General features: G+C 52.4%; 2 protein-coding genes across 2 annotated transcripts; one reads left to right on the plus strand and one right to left on the minus strand.

Moving 5' to 3' along the window:
• UCP2 (uncoupling protein 2 (mitochondrial, proton carrier)) lies at positions 1–8135 on the plus strand. Its single transcript, XM_011942056.1, has 8 exons — positions 1–149; positions 1256–1412; positions 4417–4640; positions 4801–5011; positions 5834–6028; positions 6108–6209; positions 7161–7341; positions 7696–8135. Exons 3-8 carry the CDS (start codon positions 4515–4517, stop codon positions 7808–7810), a joined length of 930 nt encoding a protein of 309 aa, XP_011797446.1. The 5' UTR covers positions 1–149; positions 1256–1412; positions 4417–4514; the 3' UTR covers positions 7811–8135.
• A 4371-nt stretch (positions 8136–12506) lies between these two features.
• DNAJB13 (DnaJ (Hsp40) homolog, subfamily B, member 13) lies at positions 12507–18328 on the minus strand. The gene is made up of 5 exons (XM_011942058.1): positions 18127–18328; positions 16928–17041; positions 14691–14933; positions 13825–13901; positions 12507–12844 (listed from the first exon to the last, which is right to left on the minus strand). Exons 3-5 carry the CDS (start codon positions 14883–14885, stop codon positions 12691–12693), a joined length of 426 nt encoding a protein of 141 aa, XP_011797448.1. The 5' UTR covers positions 14886–14933; positions 16928–17041; positions 18127–18328; the 3' UTR covers positions 12507–12690.
• Positions 18329–18369: the final 41 nt, after the last annotated feature.

Raw genomic sequence — 18369 nt, forward strand, 5'->3', positions numbered from 1 at the left:
CCGAGCCGCCGCCCGCGCGGAGCCACACTGCAAAGCCCTGCTGTTCGCGCTTTGAGATCGACCGTCCGCGTTGGTCCGGCTCGCCCGACGCGGCCTGCTCCAGCCGATACACGCAGCCGCACGCACTCTCGTGTTCTCCCTGAGGCTCGGTGAGCCTGGCCCCAGCCCTGCACCCTCTGCGCCCCCTACACCTGTTCTGCGTGCGCTGCCCGCTCTTCCATTTCCCTTCTCTCCCACCCAAGTTTGTACTCTTTTCTTTCTTCCGGTTTTATTTTTTTTGTTTTTGTTTGTTTGTTTGTTTGTTTGTTTGAGACAGGCTGTCGCTCTGTCACCCAGGCTGGAGTGCAGTGGCGCGATCTCGGCTCACTGCAGCCTCCACCTCCCAGGTTCAAGCGATCCGCCTACCGAGTAGCTGGGATTACAGGCGCCCGCCTGGCTAATTTTTGTGTTTTGTAGAGAGGAGGTTTTGCTTTGTTGCCCAGGCTGGTCTCGAACTCCTGAGTTCAAGCGATCCGCCCGCCTCGGCCTCACAAAGTCCTAGAATTTTAGGCGTGAGCCACCGCGCCCGGCCTGTACAAATCCTTTATGTCCTTGGTTCTTTGTTTCTCTTCTCTTACGCTTTTTCTTACTCCCTTTTGTTCTTTCCCTCTCCCGTCCAGTTGGCTGTCGTTTGATCCTCCACCTTTCAATCCCTCCTTTCCACCACGACGCCCAGCCCTGCCTTGGATGGGGACCGTCAGCGATGACCACAATGACCTCTCTCTCACCAGGCGGCTCCAGGCAGTGTTCCTGCACTGCCTTTCCCAGGGCTTGGGGGCTTTTTCTAGTGGGCTTTGAGCTGCTCAGTCTGGGCCCTGCAGGGCCGGCTCCCAGCCCATCCAACCTCCTCACAGCCCAGCCTGTACCCTAGCCAATTCCCGGAGATTCTCTGTCCCATCGTGACCCCCTCATAACTCTCTCACTCACCAAAGTCTGATGACTGTGCTAGGGGGTGCTTATCTAGAGTACTGGGTATTACAAAAGCAGAAGCCTGGACAAGAGCCAATTTGTGATATTAAGCAGGTGGAGTGGGGGTGGGGAGTGTACCTAGGTTCATTTTCTGCCCTGCTTTTCCCCGTTCCAGTGTGTGCACTTAATCAGTCCCTGGGTGAGATGGGCTCTGTTCTCCATCCCTCTCCAAGGCATGGACTGGGTGGGCTTGTGTGTCTTGGGGCAGGTGGCCCTTTCTAAACTCTCCGCCTTTGCTCACCCACAGGACACATAGTATGACCATTAGGTGTTTTGTCTCCCACCCATTTTCTATGGAAAACCAAGGGGATCAGGCCATGATAGCCACTGGCAGCTTTGAAGAACGGGACACCTTTAGAGAAGCTTGATATTGGAGGCCTCACCGTGAGACCTTACAAAGCCAGGTAAGAGTCCAGTCCAAGGAAGAGATCTCTTGCTGCCTCCTAACCCTGTGGTCTAGGGACAGGAGTCACCGGGGCATTAACAAAAATAACTACCATCCCCACCCCATGACAGTGATGTGGCTCTTTCCAGTTCACAGAGCACTCTCACACCTCCCTGCTCTCATTCTGGCCCTTCAGCCGAATCAAGCCAAGGTTCTTGGTCCCCATTTTATAAAGGAGAAAACAGGCCCACGTGGAACAGTGACTGGCCCCAGGTCATCCTGGGAGCCAGCAGAAGAGCTAGGACAGGAACCTATTGTTCTAACTTCATATTTTTGATGCTAGCTTTTGACTATCCCTGAAACCGAGATTGGTAATCAGCCTTGTGCGGCTCTGAAACTGGTTATTTGCTAGGAACTGTAAAAAAGGATTAACTATTTCTAGGCCTGCATTTTAATTGCTGTCAGTAGGGCCCCCTTACCCACCCTCTGAAGGACCTGGTTTGGCAAATCCAAGGCAACATTCAGAATGGCAGCTGAACCTCTGTGCACTTGTCTTTGGGCAGCAGCTGGGTCTTATTCTCTGGCCTTCACAACATCCTGCAACCCAGCTCAAGGTCAGGAATGTGATAGACTCATGTCATGATGTCTCTGATGCCCAGAGAAGGGATACCATTTGCCTGAGCCTTCTCAGGACTGTTTAATCAGCCTGAGAGAACTTTCCTTGTGAAAGGCCCTGCCTGTGCCTGGGGCTGAGAAAACAGCAGGAAGGAACTGAGGAGCTGGGCAGCAGTGCAAAGCAAATACCACCAGCTTTGGTGCCTGTAGGTGTGGCTCTTACTTATCTCACATGGAAGTAAGGGCAGCCACCTTGCAGGGCTGCTCTGAGGATTGAGCTAATACATAATACAGTGCCCTGGGCATTGGGGTGGGGAAAGTTGTGGAGCACCTCCTGGGGGAAGGGGGTGTCAGAGCAGGGAACCTGGGGAGTCCAGGGGCACCTTCATCAACCCACTCTGTCATTTGAGCAGCAGTCTTCAGTGAGCCTCATGGGCAAGCTGGAGGGAAACAGGAAAAAGGTCAGGCCTTGTTCTGTAGGTCCCAGTGTAGTTGCTATGGTGAGTATCTTCATTTCCCTGGTTGCCCCAGCCACCTGGAGTGAGAAGCCCAAGAGGAAGCTGGGTGAGCTCTTTGTTTCCATGGGTCTCTGTATTCACAGCTGACTCCCTTCACCAGCCAGCTCTTTCATCTGAGCCCCAGCAACAAAGGCAGTCAGTCAGGTGGGGCTCAAAGCAGCTGCTCCAATGAAGTCAAAGAAATAAGCTCAGAGGAAGAAGCAGGTCACCCTCCCCCACTAGGGTGCTGGGCTCACTTCCTCCTGTGGCAGTGGAGGAGGGCATGGTTCCAATTCAGAACAAAATGGGGCTTTTGGTTTCCCTTATCACTCTTCACAGCTCTGACCTGTACCCCCCATCCTTGCCTGTCTTGTGTAAATGTGGATCCCCCTAAGTTGGAGGAAAGGAAACTGGCCCAAACAAAAAGGAGAGCAATTTTCTTTGCATCACATGGTAGGCCAGGAGGAGTCTAATGCCCCAGAGTTTACTCTCAGCCCCCAAAATCACCTAGCTAAATGTTACCTTATCTAAGAAGTCTTTAGTTTTGTTGTTGTTGTTGTTGTTGTTGTTGTTGCTTGAGACAAGATCTCACTTTCTCACCCAGACTGGAACACAGTGGCACAATCACAGCTCACTGCAGCCTTAGCCTCCTGGGCTCAAGTGATCCTCCCAAGTAGCTGGGACTATAAGCATGCACCATCATGTCCAGCTAATTTATTTTTATTTATATTTTTTTAGACAGGGTCTCACTATGTTGCCCTGGCTGGTCTTGAACTCCTGGGTTCAAGCAGTCCTCCCACTTCGGCCTCCCAAAGTGCTAGTTTGTTTTTTGTTTTTGTTTTTTTGAAGCAGTCTTGCTCTGTCGCCTAGGCTGGAGTGCAGTGGCACAATCTCAGCTCACTGCAACCTCCACCTCCTGGGTTCAAGCGATTCTTCTGCCTCAGCCTCCTAAGTAGTTGGGAATACAGGCGCGTGCCACCACACCCAGCTAATTTTTGTATTTTTAGTGTAGATGGGGTTTTGCCATGTTGGCCAAGCTGGTCTCAAACTCCTGACCTCAGGTGATCTGCCCGCCTCAGCCTCCCAAAGTGTTGGAATTACAGGCGTGAGCCACCGCACCCAGCCCAGGAAGTCTTTTCTGATCACTCACTCTTCCTTCTCTCCCGATGGCCTTGGTTGTTCCCTCCTTTGCATTTTGAGAGTATGTCCTGTAAGCCTCAAATGCAGCTTGAATCATCTGCCCACCCACCCCCTGTGCCCAACAGTAAGCCTCCTCTAGGGTAGATATTATCTCCTGCATCTCAGTGAACCACTGCCCAGCAAAGCAGTCTTGCTAAAACAGTGACTCTGGAGATCCTAAGCTGTGTGGGAGCTGGAGGAGAGAATTAGACTGACAGTCTGGGAAGGGACTGAATTTGTCATCTTGTACCTTCCTTTTCTTCTTAAGTTCCAGACCCGTGGAAACCATTCCTGCTTAGACATCCAGAACATAAGCCTGTGGGTCTGTGCCTGTCGGGTCTTAGTCTGGGTGAAACTTTTCTCCACTTCTGTCAGCTCTCCAGATGAATCACAGAAGCAGGAACATGGGCATCATCAGTGAAACCTCTGCATCCAGCAGACAGAGGGCTAGTCCAGTGGCTGTTTATGAGGCAGCGCTAGGAGAGCTCTGATCCAGACTCTCCCTGTATTGAAAGGGAGGGAGCCCTTCATGAAGCATTGACTGCTTGAGCAGGAATTGCTTCACCAGTGCCTAACTGAGTGCCTCTCGAGCTCACATCTATTTTCCCTCATGAGGCCACTTGGAGTCTTGCTGAGGGACTTGGTGCTATTAGGGAAGCTGGGGTTGGGGATGGTGAGCAGGGAGGGCCTGGGGACATCGTGGCTAATGGGGCTTTTCTCCTCTTGGCTTAGATTCCGGCGGAGTTCCTCTATCTCGTCTTGTTACTGATTAAAGGTGCCCCATCTCCAGTTTTTCTCTGTCTCCTGGGGGGTAGCAGGAAATCAGCATCATGGTTGGCTTCAAGGCCACAGATGTCCCCCCTACTGCCACTGTGAAGTTTCTTGGGGCTGGCACAGCTGCCTGCATCGCAGATCTCATCACCTTTCCTCTGGATACTGCTAAAGTCCGGTTACAGGTGAGGGGATGAAGCCTGGGGATCTTGATGGTGTCTACTCTGTTCCCTCCCCAAGGACACAGACCCCTCAAGGGCCACTGGGTATTTGGAGCATCGAGATGACTGGAGGTAGGAAGGGCAACATGCCTATCCCTGTAGCTACCCTGTTTTGGCCTTGCAGATCCAAGGAGAAAGTCAGGGGCCAGTGCGCACTACAGCCGGCGCCCAGTGCCGCGGTGTGCTGGGCACCATTCTGACCATGGTGCGTACCGAGGGCCCCCGAAGCCTCTACAATGGACTGGTTGCCGGCCTGCAGCGCCAAATGAGCTTTGCCTCTGTCCGCATCGGCCTGTATGACTCTGTCAAACAGTTCTACACCAAGGGTTCTGAGCGTGAGTATGGAGCTAGGCTGGAGGGCCCTTGGCCCTTTTTTCTCAGTGATGATCGATCTTAGTTCATTCAGCCATGTAGGTGTTTTAGGCCCCATGATCCCTAGGAAGATCAGAGGAACAGAGAGCTGGAAAGGCCTGGTCCTCCACATAGTTCCCGAGCACCTGGGCTACACCAGGCTCTGAGCAGGGCATCATCCCATGACAGTCCTCACCACCACCTTGGGAGGAGGCAGTATCATCCCGGTGTAATGGAAGAAGAGACTGAAGTGGGAAGGCAGTGGGTAGAGGGGGCTTTGGCCAAGGGCACACAGTAGGGAGCCAGGACACTCGCCTCCAAGGCCAGCGTTCTTCCCTTTCACCTCCTTAGTACGCCCTGCCAACCCTCCATTTTACATATGAAGAAACAGAGCCCCAAACAAAAAGTTTTCTTTCCCAAGATCACATGTCAGGAAGAAGTAAAGCCAACCTGAGATCCCAAGTCTTAGGAGTCCCAGTCCTCAGAAAGCCACTTCTCTCTGAGCCTTGGTTTTACATTTGTCAGATGGAAATGATTGTGATTTTTCAGGGCTGTTGAGCAGGTAAATGAAAATGTTTTATGAAAGAAAGCACCAGGTTTCATTTTGGTCTTACCCCTTGCTGTGTCCCTAGCAAGGAGTAGACATTCATAGGGATATTTTGTTTGATGTGAGGAGTTCTTAGAGCAAGAGCTTGTAGAAGGCCCCAAAGCAGGAGATGACAGTGACAGGGTGGTTTTGGTGAGGAGAGATGAGGTAGAAAACCAGTGCAAGCCCGCTGGCCACTGACCCCATGACTCGCCCACAGATGCCAGCATTGGGAGCCGCCTCCTAGCAGGCAGCACCACAGGTGCCCTGGCTGTGGCTGTGGCCCAGCCCACGGATGTGGTAAAGATCCGGTTCCAAGCTCAGGCCCGGGCTGGAGGTGGTCAGAGATACCAAAGCACCATCGATGCCTACAAGACCATTGCCCGAGAGGAAGGGTTTGGGGGCCTCTGGAAAGGTGTGTACAGTTGTTTTCTTTTCCCCTTTTCCTCCTCCCCGATTCTCTGGTCTCACCCAGGATCTCCCTCCTCCTACAGGGACCTCTCCCAATGTTGCTCGTAATGCCATTGTCAACTGTGCTGAGCTGGTGACCTATGACCTCATCAAGGATGCCCTTCTGACAGCCAACCTCATGACAGGTGAGTCACGAGGTAGATGGTGCTGGGTCTCACCCTTCCCCCGTGCCGGGAGCAGGTGCGGGGGTCTAGTTGACACCAGAAGACTACATCTTTTCATCCGATTTGCCCTTTGCAGGGAGAGTAAGATATATCTCTTACTTGCCATATTGAAGCCAACTAGGATGAAGCTCCCACTTTGCATATTGAGGAACTGAGGCTAGATTGGCACAATGACTCTTTCAGGTCCTCAGAAGAGGTCTCAGCTGGAGTCCCTGTCTCTTGTTTTTGTTTTTTGTTTTGTTTTTTGTTTTTCTGAGACAGAGTCTCACCATATAATCTCGGCTTATTGCAACCTTCTCCTCCCAGGTTCAAGCAACTCTTATGCCTCAGCCTCCCGAGTAGCTGGGATTACAGGTGTGCACCAGCACACTGGGTAATTTTTTTATTTTTAGTAGAGATGGCGTTTCACCATGTTAGCCAGGCTGGTCTGGAACTCCTGGCCTCAAGTGATCCACCCACCTTGGCCTCCCAAAGTGCTGGGATTACAGGTGTGAGCCACCACGCACCACCCTCTTATTTGTTTTTTGAGACAGGGTCTTGCTGTGTTGCCCAGGCTGGAGTGCAGTGGGGTGATTAATGGCTTGTTGCAGCCTCGACCTCCCTGACTCAAGCAATCCTCCCACCTCAGCCTCCTGAGTAGCTGGGACTATAGGCACACACCACTGTGTCTGGCTAATTTTTGTATTTTGTAGAGACAGGGTTTTGCCATGTTGCCCAGTCTGGTCTTGAACTCCTGGGCTCAAGTGATCCACCCACCTCGGCCTCCAAAAGTCCTGGATTACAGGCATGAGCCATTGTGCCCACCCTCTCTGTCTCTTTAAAATCGTGAAAACTCTTAGCTACTTAAGTAATTCTTCCTTCTGGAATGATGAGTGAAGAATCTTGACTGCCTTGCCTGCTCCTCCTTGGCAGATGATCTCCCTTGCCACTTCACTTCCGCCTTTGGGGCAGGCTTCTGCACCACTGTCATCGCCTCCCCTGTAGATGTGGTCAAGACGAGATACATGAACTCTGCCCTGGGCCAGTACAGCAGCGCTGGCCACTGTGCCCTCACCATGCTCCAGAAGGAGGGACCCCGAGCCTTCTACAAAGGGTGAGCCTCTGCTCCTCCCCACCCAGTTCACGCCTCTTGGCTACGCATGTCTATCATGGGTGGGAGAGAAGCACCCGGAAGTGAGTATCAGCCCAGTGTCAGGCTATTTCTGATCCCACTCCTGGCATTTCGCCAGCTTTCACTTATCCCTTTAATTCCTTCCTCCCAGAATTGCTACTATCACAATTTTTTATTTGTTAAATGGAGACTCAAAGGCAATTCATACCAGGCAGCTGTGAGCTCAGTTTATTGAGTCCTCCCAACCTCCTCTGGGACAGAGCCACTGGGTTAGATTGAATACCAGGCCCAGTGAGGAAAGTGGTACCCCCATGACCTGTGTTTTTTCTCCCCTAGGTTCATGCCCTCCTTTCTCCGCTTGGGTTCCTGGAACGTGGTGATGTTCGTCACCTATGAGCAGCTGAAACGGGCCCTCATGGCCGCCTGCACTTCCCGAGAGGCTCCCTTCTGAGCCTCTCCCGCTGCTGACCTGATCACCTCTGGCTTTGGCTCTAGCCGGGCCATGCTTTCCTTTCCTTCCTTCTTTCCCTTCCCTCCTTCCCTCTTTCCCCGCCTCTCCCTTCTGCTCCTTTACCCATCACCTTCCCTCTCTCCACATTGTCATCTCCTCATTGTCTCTCAGTGCTGGTGGAGTTGACATCTGACAGTGTGGGAGGCCTGGTACCAGCCAGGATCCCAAGCCTCCCGTCCCTTGGAACATTCAGCCAGAATCTTCATCCTGCCCCCCGCAGCCCACCCTAGCCCACTTGTCACCCATAAAGCAAGCTCAACCTTGGTGTCTCCTCCCTCTCTTGTAGCTGTTACCAGAGGTCTTGGTCCAATGGCCTTTTTGGTACCTGGTGGGCAGGGGAGGAACCACCTGACTTTGAAAATGGGTGTGATCCACCTCCACCTCCAGCATCCAATCTGCAGCCCGTGGAGGTCATCTAGTCCATTTCTCTTCAGACCTAGGCCCTGCACTAACATGGGGAGAGCAGGAGCCACCGGAGAGACAGCAGTGGCCTTGCTCTCGCCTCCCCTTCTTTTGCCAGGCCACTTGAGTTCTTACTCAGAATCTGGTACCCTAGTGCCTGCCATCCCAACCCCCCACCCCAGCCGCAGGCCTGTTTATCTGCACAACAAGAGTGCTCCTGTCTGCCCTGCATCTCCTGCAGTTCCAGAGGAACATGAGACTCTAGATGCTGTCAACTTTATTTTATTCCATTTTACAAATGGAAGGAAGACCCACCTCTCCCAAAGTCCCAGACCTTGTGAGAACAAGTCAGCCTCCTTCCACCCTCCACAGTCATACCCACAGAGGAAGTGTTACTGAACTGAGTGGAGCAGGCCCTGACTCCACAGAGGGTGGGTGGAGGCTGCAGGGTAAATATCTGGTCTCTGCCTGAGGATACTTTCCATTTGTGTATTTTGTTGTTTTGAGACAGAGTCTCACTTGCTGTCACCCAGGCTGGAGTGCAGTAGTGCAGTCTCGGCTCACTGCATCCTCTCCCAGGTTCAGACAATTCTCCTGCCTCAGCCTCCCAAGTAGCTGGGATTACAGGCATACACCATCACACTTGGCTAATTTTTGTGTTTTTAGTAGAGACGGGGTTTTGCCATGTTGGCCAGGCTGGTCTTGAACTCCTGACCTCAAGCGATCCACCTACCTCAGCCTCCCAAAGTGCTGGGATTACAGGCATGAGCCACCGTTCCTGGCCAGGATACTTTCCATTTGGAGTCTCACCACAGCCCCTCTCCACCTGCCCCCGCCCCAGCTAGGGATCCAAGGAGTCCATGAGAAACCAGGGCTTTGGCTACACAGGGGTCTCCGCTTCTCTGTCCCTGTTCTTATCACCTGCCCTCAGAGGCAGGTGGGCAGGACGACTACAATTTCAAGGAGTGGAGACTGTGAGGTCCCAGAATCCCAAGGCATCTTCTGTAGGGCTGGGCCCTTAGTAGTATGTCACTCAGACCCAGTTTGTAGGTGTCTGAAGAAGCTGAGGCCTGACACAGGAGATGCAGGCAAGAATACCCAGAAAGTCCGCTACTGAACTGGGACCGGGACCCAGTCCTCCTTCCCCTTCTGGACTCCCCAAGACCAATGCTGGGGTCCTTGGGGAAGCCTGTTTGGCAGCTGTGGAGCCAGGCCCTGAGAACACAACCACCCTCCCTCTTCCCTCAGCCTCAAGCAGCTGATGCCACTGCTCCTTCCCCTCATTAGCCCAGTGGTCAGAGCTGGAGGCTAGACCCTTCAGTGCTTGGGTTGAGGGCCAGGGTGTTAGACTGGTTCTTGGAGAAGGATTCTTCGGCTTCCTTCTTAGTTTTTGACAAATTGATCTGAGGCCCCATAGTCCTCGGGAAGGACAGGGTTGAGTGCCATAAGGCGGCAAACCAGGGTAAGAGTGACAGGCAGCCCAGGCAGGCTGCAGGGGGTGGCATGTACGAAGGACCTGGCCAATGCTCTATGTACCTTCTCACACTAATCCTGTGAGGCAGGCTGTTAGCTCTGCTCTGGACGGGAGGAAGGAGGGGCAGTTTGGTAGGTGTGTGTCAAAGCTAAACAGGCTAGGTGGGCATGAGCACGTTAGCTGGTTCATTCAGCAGCCTTAATAGACATGAGGCTACCCACCTGCATTGTGGTTCTGGGTGTGGCCTTGGGACAATGAACTGGGAACAGTGGTAGGAACCACTGGAAAACATACCAGTGGGTCTCATTCATTCTGATCAGAGATCAGATCAATTCTCTTTGGTCCCCAACCCTTTAATGCCTATAAAGTGGGCATATGATAAGCCCTGCTTTGCCTAATTCAAGGTAGCGCCGAAGATCACTGAGGTAATAGGAATCTCCTAAGGGACTTTCAGGCCTGAGACCCAGGCTTCCTTCAGAGCCTCATGATAAGGAGTAGGCTTTCCTGCTGCCCTACAGGAGACCTAGAGTTCAAGAATTTCACAGCCCTGGCTCTACGCTCCAATTCAGGGCTTGCTCTCAGAACAGGGCAGCTCTCACCACCCCGCTCCACCTGAGTCCTGCCCCAGAGTATTTCATGCCTCACCATCTGGTTTCCATGAAAGGCCTGCAAGGTAGGGGCTATAAGCTTTAAGAGAGATGAAGTGACTTGCCCAAAGGCACACAGCTGGCTAGTAGCACCCCTGGGATCCAGAACAGGTGTGTCTGACTCCAAAGCCCATATGCTTTTAACTACTGTGCCGAAATGCTTCCTGGAGCCTTGGTCCTGGAGTCTTCATCGCAAGGTCTTTGGGCAGCTGACTTTACGGTGATTTTTTTTTTTTTTTTTTTTTTTTGAGACAGAGTCTCACTCTGTTGCCATGCTGGAGTGCAGTGGCACAATCTCGGCTCACTGCAACCTCTGCCTCCTGGGTTCACGTGATTCTCCTGCCTCAGCCTGCCAAGTAGCTGGGATTACAAGTGAATGCCACCATGCCCGGCTAAGTTTTGTATTCTTAGTAGAGATGAGGTTTTACCATGTTGCCCAGGCTAGTCTCAAACCCGTGACCTTGTGATCCACCCGCCTCAGCCTCCCAAAGTGCTGGCATTACAGGCATGAGCCACTGCGCCCAGCCCGTGGTGATTTTTTTAATGACAAAAGTGCTACTGAACCCCCATTTAAGAAAAAGCCTTAAGCTGATGCGATTTGAATGGTGGAGTCCCAAGCAATCTGGAGAACGTGGGGCCATTTCTGGCACCTCTGAAGGCATTCCATGGAATTGGCTACCTACTCCCCGAAGCCTGGATCTATTCTCTTCCAAGTTCAGACTGTAGAAGGGAACCTCGCTGGCATGGAAGGGGAGCGTAGCACACTTGTTGACTTTGAGGAGGCAAGTGTGGTCTACACAGGCCAGGTTGGACCTGGATGCTGGAACTCCAGGCCTTGGGGGCAGCAGGACTGTTACCCCTTCCTGAATCTAAGCAGTGAGTTCACCAAGCACTTTCACATCAATGATTTCAGTCCTCACAATGTGCCTGTGAGGGAGGTTATGAGCTCTGCTCTACTGACAAGACAGGTGTGGTAACTGGTTCCAGGAGAAAGTGGCAGGGCTGGGATAAGAACTTGGGTTTCCCAGATCACCCTGCCCAGGACCCTATCACAGACCAGGGGATTGAGGCCAGAGGGGTAGAACCAAAGCTGTTTCCAGTGCACACGTGTTCTTTATGCTGCTCTTCTACACAGGGTGAGTCTATGGGAAGTGACCTTCAAGGTTTTGGGGGATTTCTGGGTTTTTTTTTGTTTTGTTTGAGACAGAGTCTTGCTCCGTCACCCAGGCTGGAGTGCAGTGGCACAATCTCAGCTCACTGCAACCTCCACCTCCTGGATTCAAGTGGTTCCCCTGCCTCAGCCTCCCGAGTAGCTGGGATTACAGGCACTCACCACCACACCCAGCTAATTTTTGTATTTTTAGTAGAGACGGGTTTTTACCAAGTTTGCCAGGCTAATCTCGAACTCCTGACCTCAGGTGATCCACCTGCCTCAGCCTCCCAAAGTCCTGGGATTACAAACATGAGCCACCACACCCGGCCTTTTTGGGTTTTTTTTGAAATGGAGTTTCACTTTTGCCCAGGCTGGAATGCAGTGGAGCGATCTCAGCTCACTGCAACTCCGCCTCCCCGGTTCAAGCAATTCTCCTGCCTCAACCTTTGGAGTAGCTGGGATTATAGGTGCCCGCCATCACACCTGGCTAATTTTTGTATTTAGTAGAGATGAGGTTTCACTATGTTGGCCATGCTGGTCTGGAACTCCTGACCTCAAGTGATCCGCCCACCTTGGCCTCCCAAAGTCTAGGCATGAGCCACCACACCCTGCCACCTTCAAGGTTCTGATGACAGCCTTGCCCCTGAGGCCTGAGTGACCTGCAACAAATGTTTTCTTTTGTGCTTTAGTTTTCCTGTCTCTAACGTGACCATATCATGCTCCAGAGATTGTCTCTTCTGTCATGAAAAGCCAGAGCAGAGCTAGAGACCCTCAGAGGCCACACAGCCCTGACCCACTCTATCAAAGTGGAAGCACAGAGGATCTGAACACTTACCTGCCCTTTCCCACAAAGCCAGGACAGGGACCCAGGCACTCAGCTCCTTGGGCCTCTTTCTTCCCTGTGGCCCCCAAGAAAGGCTAATATGAAGCTCCTCTCCAACTCACTCTTATGGGTGTAGCTGGAGGACAGGAAATAGATCTTTATTATGTTAGTTTAAGCCCTGCACCATCCCACTCTGGTATCATATCTGTGCAGCAGGCTCCCTGAGGCTGTGCACACCTGTGCACACCCTGAGGCTATGGCGGGTAGGGGTGGGGTGAGGCCCGGCTAGCCTCCTCTCACCCCTGCTCCAGCCCCCCACAGTCATGTCAGCAATGCCTGGCGCAGCATCTGCTTCTTCTGGGGTGTGAGGCGGGTGGGGAACTGGATGTCGAAGAAGATGAAGAGATCCCCCTTCTTAGTGGGGTCCTCTGGCAATGGCATCCCCTCACCTGGCACCTTCTTGAAGTATTTGGGGCTGAAATAGGATGAAAGAAAGGAGCTTAGAGATCATCTCAGAGCAGCACCTCAGCAAGTCCCTGTCACATAACCCCTACTCACATAACCCCAGGAAGGGAACAGTCACTCCAGCCTTCACCTGGAGTGGCCCTTAGTCAGAACTGGTTGGGAAAGGAGAGGAGATTGGCTTATTCCAAACAGCTTGCTCCCTGAAAACCTGTTTACACTGAGTCTCTGATGGAGGATTCCAGAAACTTTGTTTAAGATATGGGAAACGGGGCCGGGCGCGGTGGCTCAAGCCTGTAATCCCAGCACTTTGGGAGGCCGAGACGGGCAGATCACGAGGTCAGAAGATCGAGACCATCCTGGCTAACACGGTGAAACCCCGTCTCTACTAAAACTACAAAAACTAGCCGGGCGAGGTGGCGGGCACCTGTAGTCCCAGCTACTCGGGAGGCTGAGGCAGGAGAATGGCGTAAACCCAGGAGGCGGAGCTTGCAGTGAGCTGAGATCCGGCCACTGCACTCCAGTCCGGGCGACAGAGCGAGAGTCAGTCTCAAAAAAAAAAAAAAAAAGATATGGGAAACGGGAAGTAAGGGTGAGCAAAGCCTGAGGTGAGGGCGGGGGTGCTTGGCTGCCAGGCAAACCTCCGTAGGGGCAGAGGGCCCTTCTTGGAAAAGGACTTAGGGGATACAACTCAGAACTCTAATGAGAAGTTTGGGGGGATGGAGGCCACGGGGTTGCCCAACACTGGGGGCCTCTAGCCTCTGCAGTGGCTTCGTGTGGATTAGAAAAAGGTGTTCCTTTTGCCAGGTGATTGCAGCCCACAGCGTGGCCAGAGTGTAGGTTTGGTTTTGGTCCTCTCTATCCCCTCAGCAGGGAATCCTTGTGCTGGGGGCAGCCTGTACAACTCTACTGGGCAGACCTGTCTGACAATACCCCCTAAATCCCAGGCTAGCCCTTCTCTTGGCTACTGGGGCCCAAGGTAGATGGACTCACTGGATGATGTCATTGATGGGGATGTTGAGCAGACGGTCATCTAGAGTCTTCACCTCCACAGTGCAGCAGGTGAGAGCCTAGGGAGGGTCAGGGCCAAAGGCGAGGCTGAGGAGGGTCACCATGGCCCTCCTATTTAGAAGGCACCTTAGGAACCTGTCCAGTGCCAGACTGTGAGTTGGGCACAAGGGAGACGAGGCTGTTCAAGAACTAATAGGTGAATGACCCAGGCATTTTCTGCCCTGGCAGGAAAGATGGATGGATCTGGCAGGTAAGATGGATGTTGTATAAATGTAATGATGGAGATAGAATAAAAGTGTTTGTGGGAGCCAAGGAGAGGCCCCTAAACCATTCAGGAGTGGGGCAGGAAGTGGTAGCAGTGGTGGTAGCTATTGATGAGGACCCTATAGGGTCAGGTGAATAGACAGCATTCCAGGGAGAGGGCTCCGCAGAAAGGAGGCGTGAAAATGCATTATGCAGGCAGGGTGCTATGCGGCAAAGGGGCTAGAGTGCGGGGGAAGGCGTAAGCAGGGAGCAGATCGCAGAGGGCCTCCAGTGGCCCTCTAAACAAAGATGTTTAGACAGTGAGGAGTATGGCAGGGTCCGATGAGTGTGTGGCAGGATCCTAAGGAGAAGAGCCTGGAGGAGATGAGAAGTGGGGAGGAGGACCTGCTGTGCAGATCTGATGCACAGATCCAGGCAGTGCGGCTGAGCAGAGGGGACCAAGTGGATGGTGATTTGGAGGGTGGAATTCACAGGGCTTAGTGACTGATGGCAGGTGGTTGCGGGAGGGGATGCCAAGTCTAGGCCGGGGCAGGTGGGGCTCACGCTGATCCCCTCCCCGCTGCTCCTGCGCTTTGCCCACTCACCTTTCCCAGAGGGATGGGGTTCACGAAGAACAGGTTGTCATTCTCCCTGCGGAAGCGAGGGTGTAGCTTCTCCTTTACGATGAAAATGATGTCTGCTGGGATGATGTTGGGGCCCTGGGCAGGGGACGCCAAAGGGTGACAAGGACTAGTTGGCCGTGTGACCTTGGCCAAGTCCCTGCCTCTACTTGTCTCCATGTCTTCATCTGTACAATGGGGAGATGAGAGCAGGTTTTCTGGAAGGGCCTTTTCAGTTTGGCCCCCATAGCCCAGATAGATTAGAAGCCTGGGAAGCTTACCCAGATGCATCCCCCCAGAATTACTTCTGTACTGAGCATGCCCAAAATAGACACACTCAGCTGGAGGCTCGGAGAGGCTTCCTCAGATGGCAGGTAGAACACTGAGCTGGGCGTCAGGCAACTGACCATATGTCTCTGTCTTGCTAGTAACTCCAGGCATGACACCCCTGTCATTAAGTCACCACAAGTCTGCTGAGGTCTCTTCTGGGCATTGGGGACAGAGGAATCAGACTGGCCCCTCACCCCAAGGAGCTCCCAGTCTCGTGGCCGGGAGGGAGAGGAACTGACGGTGAATCCTCAGCACGCTCAAGACATGATAAAGGGAGGCCCAGATCCTGGGGCTCAGAGAAGGCTGCCCAGAGCAGGAAACATGAGCTGGGTTTTGAAGCATGTTTCTTCAAGGTAGATGTTTTATTTATTTTTTGTTTGTTTATTTTTTGTTTTTTCTTTTTTTAGACAGGGTCTCTCTCTGTTGCCCAGGCTGAAGTGTAGTGGCATGATCATAGCTCACCACAGCCTTGACCTCCTGGGCTCAAGAGATCCTCCCGCCTCAGTCTCCTGAGTATCTGGGACCACAGGCACACACTGCCATGCCCAGCTAACTTTTTTGTTTTTAGTAGAGACAAGGTCTCGCTATGTTGCCCAGGCTGGTCTCAAACTTCTGAGCTCAAGTGATTCTCTTGCCTTGGCATCCCAAAGTGCTGGAGCTGTAGGTGTAAGCCACCAGGCCAGACCGGAGGTAGATGTTTCATAGGTGAGAAAGGGGGCAAAAAGTGCAGGCAAAGGAATGTATCTTTCCTGGCTCTGAATGCTCTATCATTTTGCCTCTTCTCAGGACTTAAGGACTCAGCACGTCTTGGACAATAATTTTATGTTTTTATTTAAATAGTATTTAATTTAAAAGTATTACTAATAGGCCAGGCATGGTGGTTCACATCTCTAATCCCAGGCACTGTGGGAGGCTGAGGCAGGCAGATCACCTGAGGTCAGGAGTTCGAGGCCAGTCTGGCCAACATGGAGAAACCCTATCTCTATAACAATACAAAAATTAGCTGGGTGGCCAGATGCAGTGGCTCACGCCTGTAATCCCAAGCACTTTGGTAGGCCGAGACGGGTGGATCACCTGAGATCAGCCTGGCCAACATGGTGAAACCCCGTCTCTACTAAAAATAAAAAAATTAGCCGGGCATGGTGGTGCATGCCTGTAATCCCAGCTAGTGGGGAGGCTGAGGCAGCAGAATAACTTGAACCCAGGAGGCGGAGTTTGCAGTGAGCCAAGACTGTGCCACTGCCTTCCAGCCTGGGTAACAGAGTGAGACTCTGTCTCAATAAAAAAAAAAAAAAAAAAACTAGCTGTGTGTGGTGGCACGTGCCTGTAGTCACAGCTACTCAGGAGGCTGGGGCAGGAGAATCACTTGAATCCAGGAGGTGGGGGTTGCAATGAGCTGAAATCGTGCCACCTCACTCCAGCCTGGGCAACAAATTGAGACGCCCGTCTCAAAATAAAATAAAATAAAATAAATAAATAAATAAATAAATAAAATTATTATGATTAAATGGTTTCTGAGTAGCTTCTGTAGTTGGGCTTTATTATGAGAAGCACTGAAGAAAATCAGGAAAACACTGGAGTTCAGACTGGGATCTCCTTTCAGCTCTCATGTTCTTGCCCTAGGCAAGTCCCATTCTTCTCTGGGCCTCCATTTCCCACTCTGTAAAATGGGGACAGTCCCTGGGCTGCCCGTTCACAGAAGCATTATAAGGCTCTGTTCCTTGGAAGGAACATTAGGGATCCCATCTCACCCACTCTGCAGACTGGGCTCTCTACAGACCAAAGCTCACAGGGTCAGGAAAAAGTATTGCCTCTTTTCCCTTCCCTTCCTTCTCAGTCTTCCCACCGCCTGAGTCCAGTGACTGACCTGAGTCAGCTTCTTCCACCCTCACCTGGTCCCCTTCCTTCTCAAAGGTGATGCGTGTGCCCTGCCTCCAACCAGGCTTCACATCAATGGTCAGGATCTTGTCCTTGATGGTGGAGGAGTACCCATCCTCATTCAGCACCTGCAGCAACATATCAGGTGTGGGGAGGTCTGCTTAGGACTTCCATGAGCACAGGCAAGATTTGCTCAGATTTTCATGAACACTCAGGTGACCTTTGCACACATGAAAGATGCTCTATGGGATTTGTACTTGGGCTCAATCCTCTAGCAATGGGAAGAGCCTCCAGCAATGGGGAGAGCCTGCCCTGAGCCACTCCCATGCCCATCCTGTTGCCATGACAACCAAGAACCTATGATTCCAGGATGGCAGGGGATGCCATGAGACTGGGGCTAGGGGCTGAGATGCCAAGCAGTCACCATTAGTTGATCAAACACACAGCTCCAGGCCTGGCCACTAACAGATACATGGTGAAAATGTACTTCGTTCCTCTCTCCAAATCCCAGAGGCCTGGGCTTGAGTCTCCAGCAAGTCTCTTAATCCCAAAGAGAGAAATGAAAGTCAACATATCTAAGCCTCCCCCAGTGCATTCACCACTGTGTCATCCTTCCACTCCCCAATCGAATGTCCAGATGGGTGCCATCTGTGGAAAGCATGGCCGCATCAGCAGCTCCTCTGCTGGGCAAAGGTAGAGGAGGCTTGCTCTTATGCTTGGCACAGGGCTGGGCCATGGGACAGGGCCAAGCCAAGGAGTAGACACAAGGCACTGAGGGTCTTCCTCAACCCGTCACCTTGGTGACTGTCTCCCAGCCCACCCTCCATGCCCACTGTTCTTTCTTATGCACGAGGCATGCACCCTGGTAAAAATCCTGGGAATATGGTCTGGTAAAGCCCAGAGGAAAGAATTCAGAGGATTCAGAGCCTTTCTAGTTCCCACGGGTATGAGGCTGAATTGAAAGAGAGGAAGGCTGCAGTTGGGAAGGCTGCAGAGGGCACTCCTGCACTAGGAAAGAACCGGGCTAATATCCTCAATTGTCCCTTCCGAATTTCAGATTCCAGAATTCTAACATCCTAGGTCTCTGAATCTAAGGTTCCATAATTCCATCAGAGACCATCCCTGAGTCCTCCCACCCGGGTAAGGGAGGAGGTGGCTGCTAGGCTGCAGGAGATAGGTGATGGCTCCCGGGAGGCACAAGCTGAGTACTCACCCTTCTGGAGATCTTAATTTTTTTGGTGCAGCCAAAGAATAAGTCCTCCAGGGACAGGTAGAGATCCCGTTCGATTTGGGGGTCCTGCTTCTTGACCCCTCGGCCCTGGAGCCCCCCAAAGTTCAAATCCACCTCACTTCCTTCTGCACCAAAAAACTCTGCAGGAAGTAGGGAGAGGAGTAAGAGAAATTGTATCCAGAGACCCAGACACGCGTGTATACGCGCACACACACACACACACAC

Source organism: Colobus angolensis, unplaced genomic scaffold (assembly GCF_000951035.1).
Source record: "Colobus angolensis palliatus isolate OR3802 unplaced genomic scaffold, Cang.pa_1.0 Scaffold205, whole genome shotgun sequence".
NCBI lineage: Eukaryota > Metazoa > Chordata > Mammalia > Primates > Cercopithecidae > Colobus > Colobus angolensis.

Bases quoted from the DNA above. Each gene is read 5' to 3' on its own strand.
- UCP2 (XM_011942056.1), top strand. From the start codon at position 4,515: ATGGTTGGCTTCAAGGCCACAGATGTCCCCCCTACTGCCACTGTGAAG. The intron at 6,029-6,107 runs GTGTGTACAGTT...CTCCTCCTACAG, and splicing joins GTTTGGGGGCCTCTGGAAAG to GGACCTCTCCCAATGTTGCT. The intron at 6,210-7,160 runs GTGAGTCACGAG...CCTCCTTGGCAG, and splicing joins GACAGCCAACCTCATGACAG to ATGATCTCCCTTGCCACTTC.
- DNAJB13 (XM_011942058.1), bottom strand. From the start codon at position 14,885: ATGGAGACAAGTAGAGGCAGGGACTTGGCCAAGGTCACACGGCCAACT. The intron at 13,902-14,690 runs GTGAGTGGGCAA...GACCCTCCCTAG, and splicing joins ACCCCATCCCTCTGGGAAAG to GCTCTCACCTGCTGCACTGT. The intron at 12,845-13,824 runs GTGAGTCCATCT...ATCCTATTTCAG, and splicing joins CCCATCAATGACATCATCCA to CCCCAAATACTTCAAGAAGG.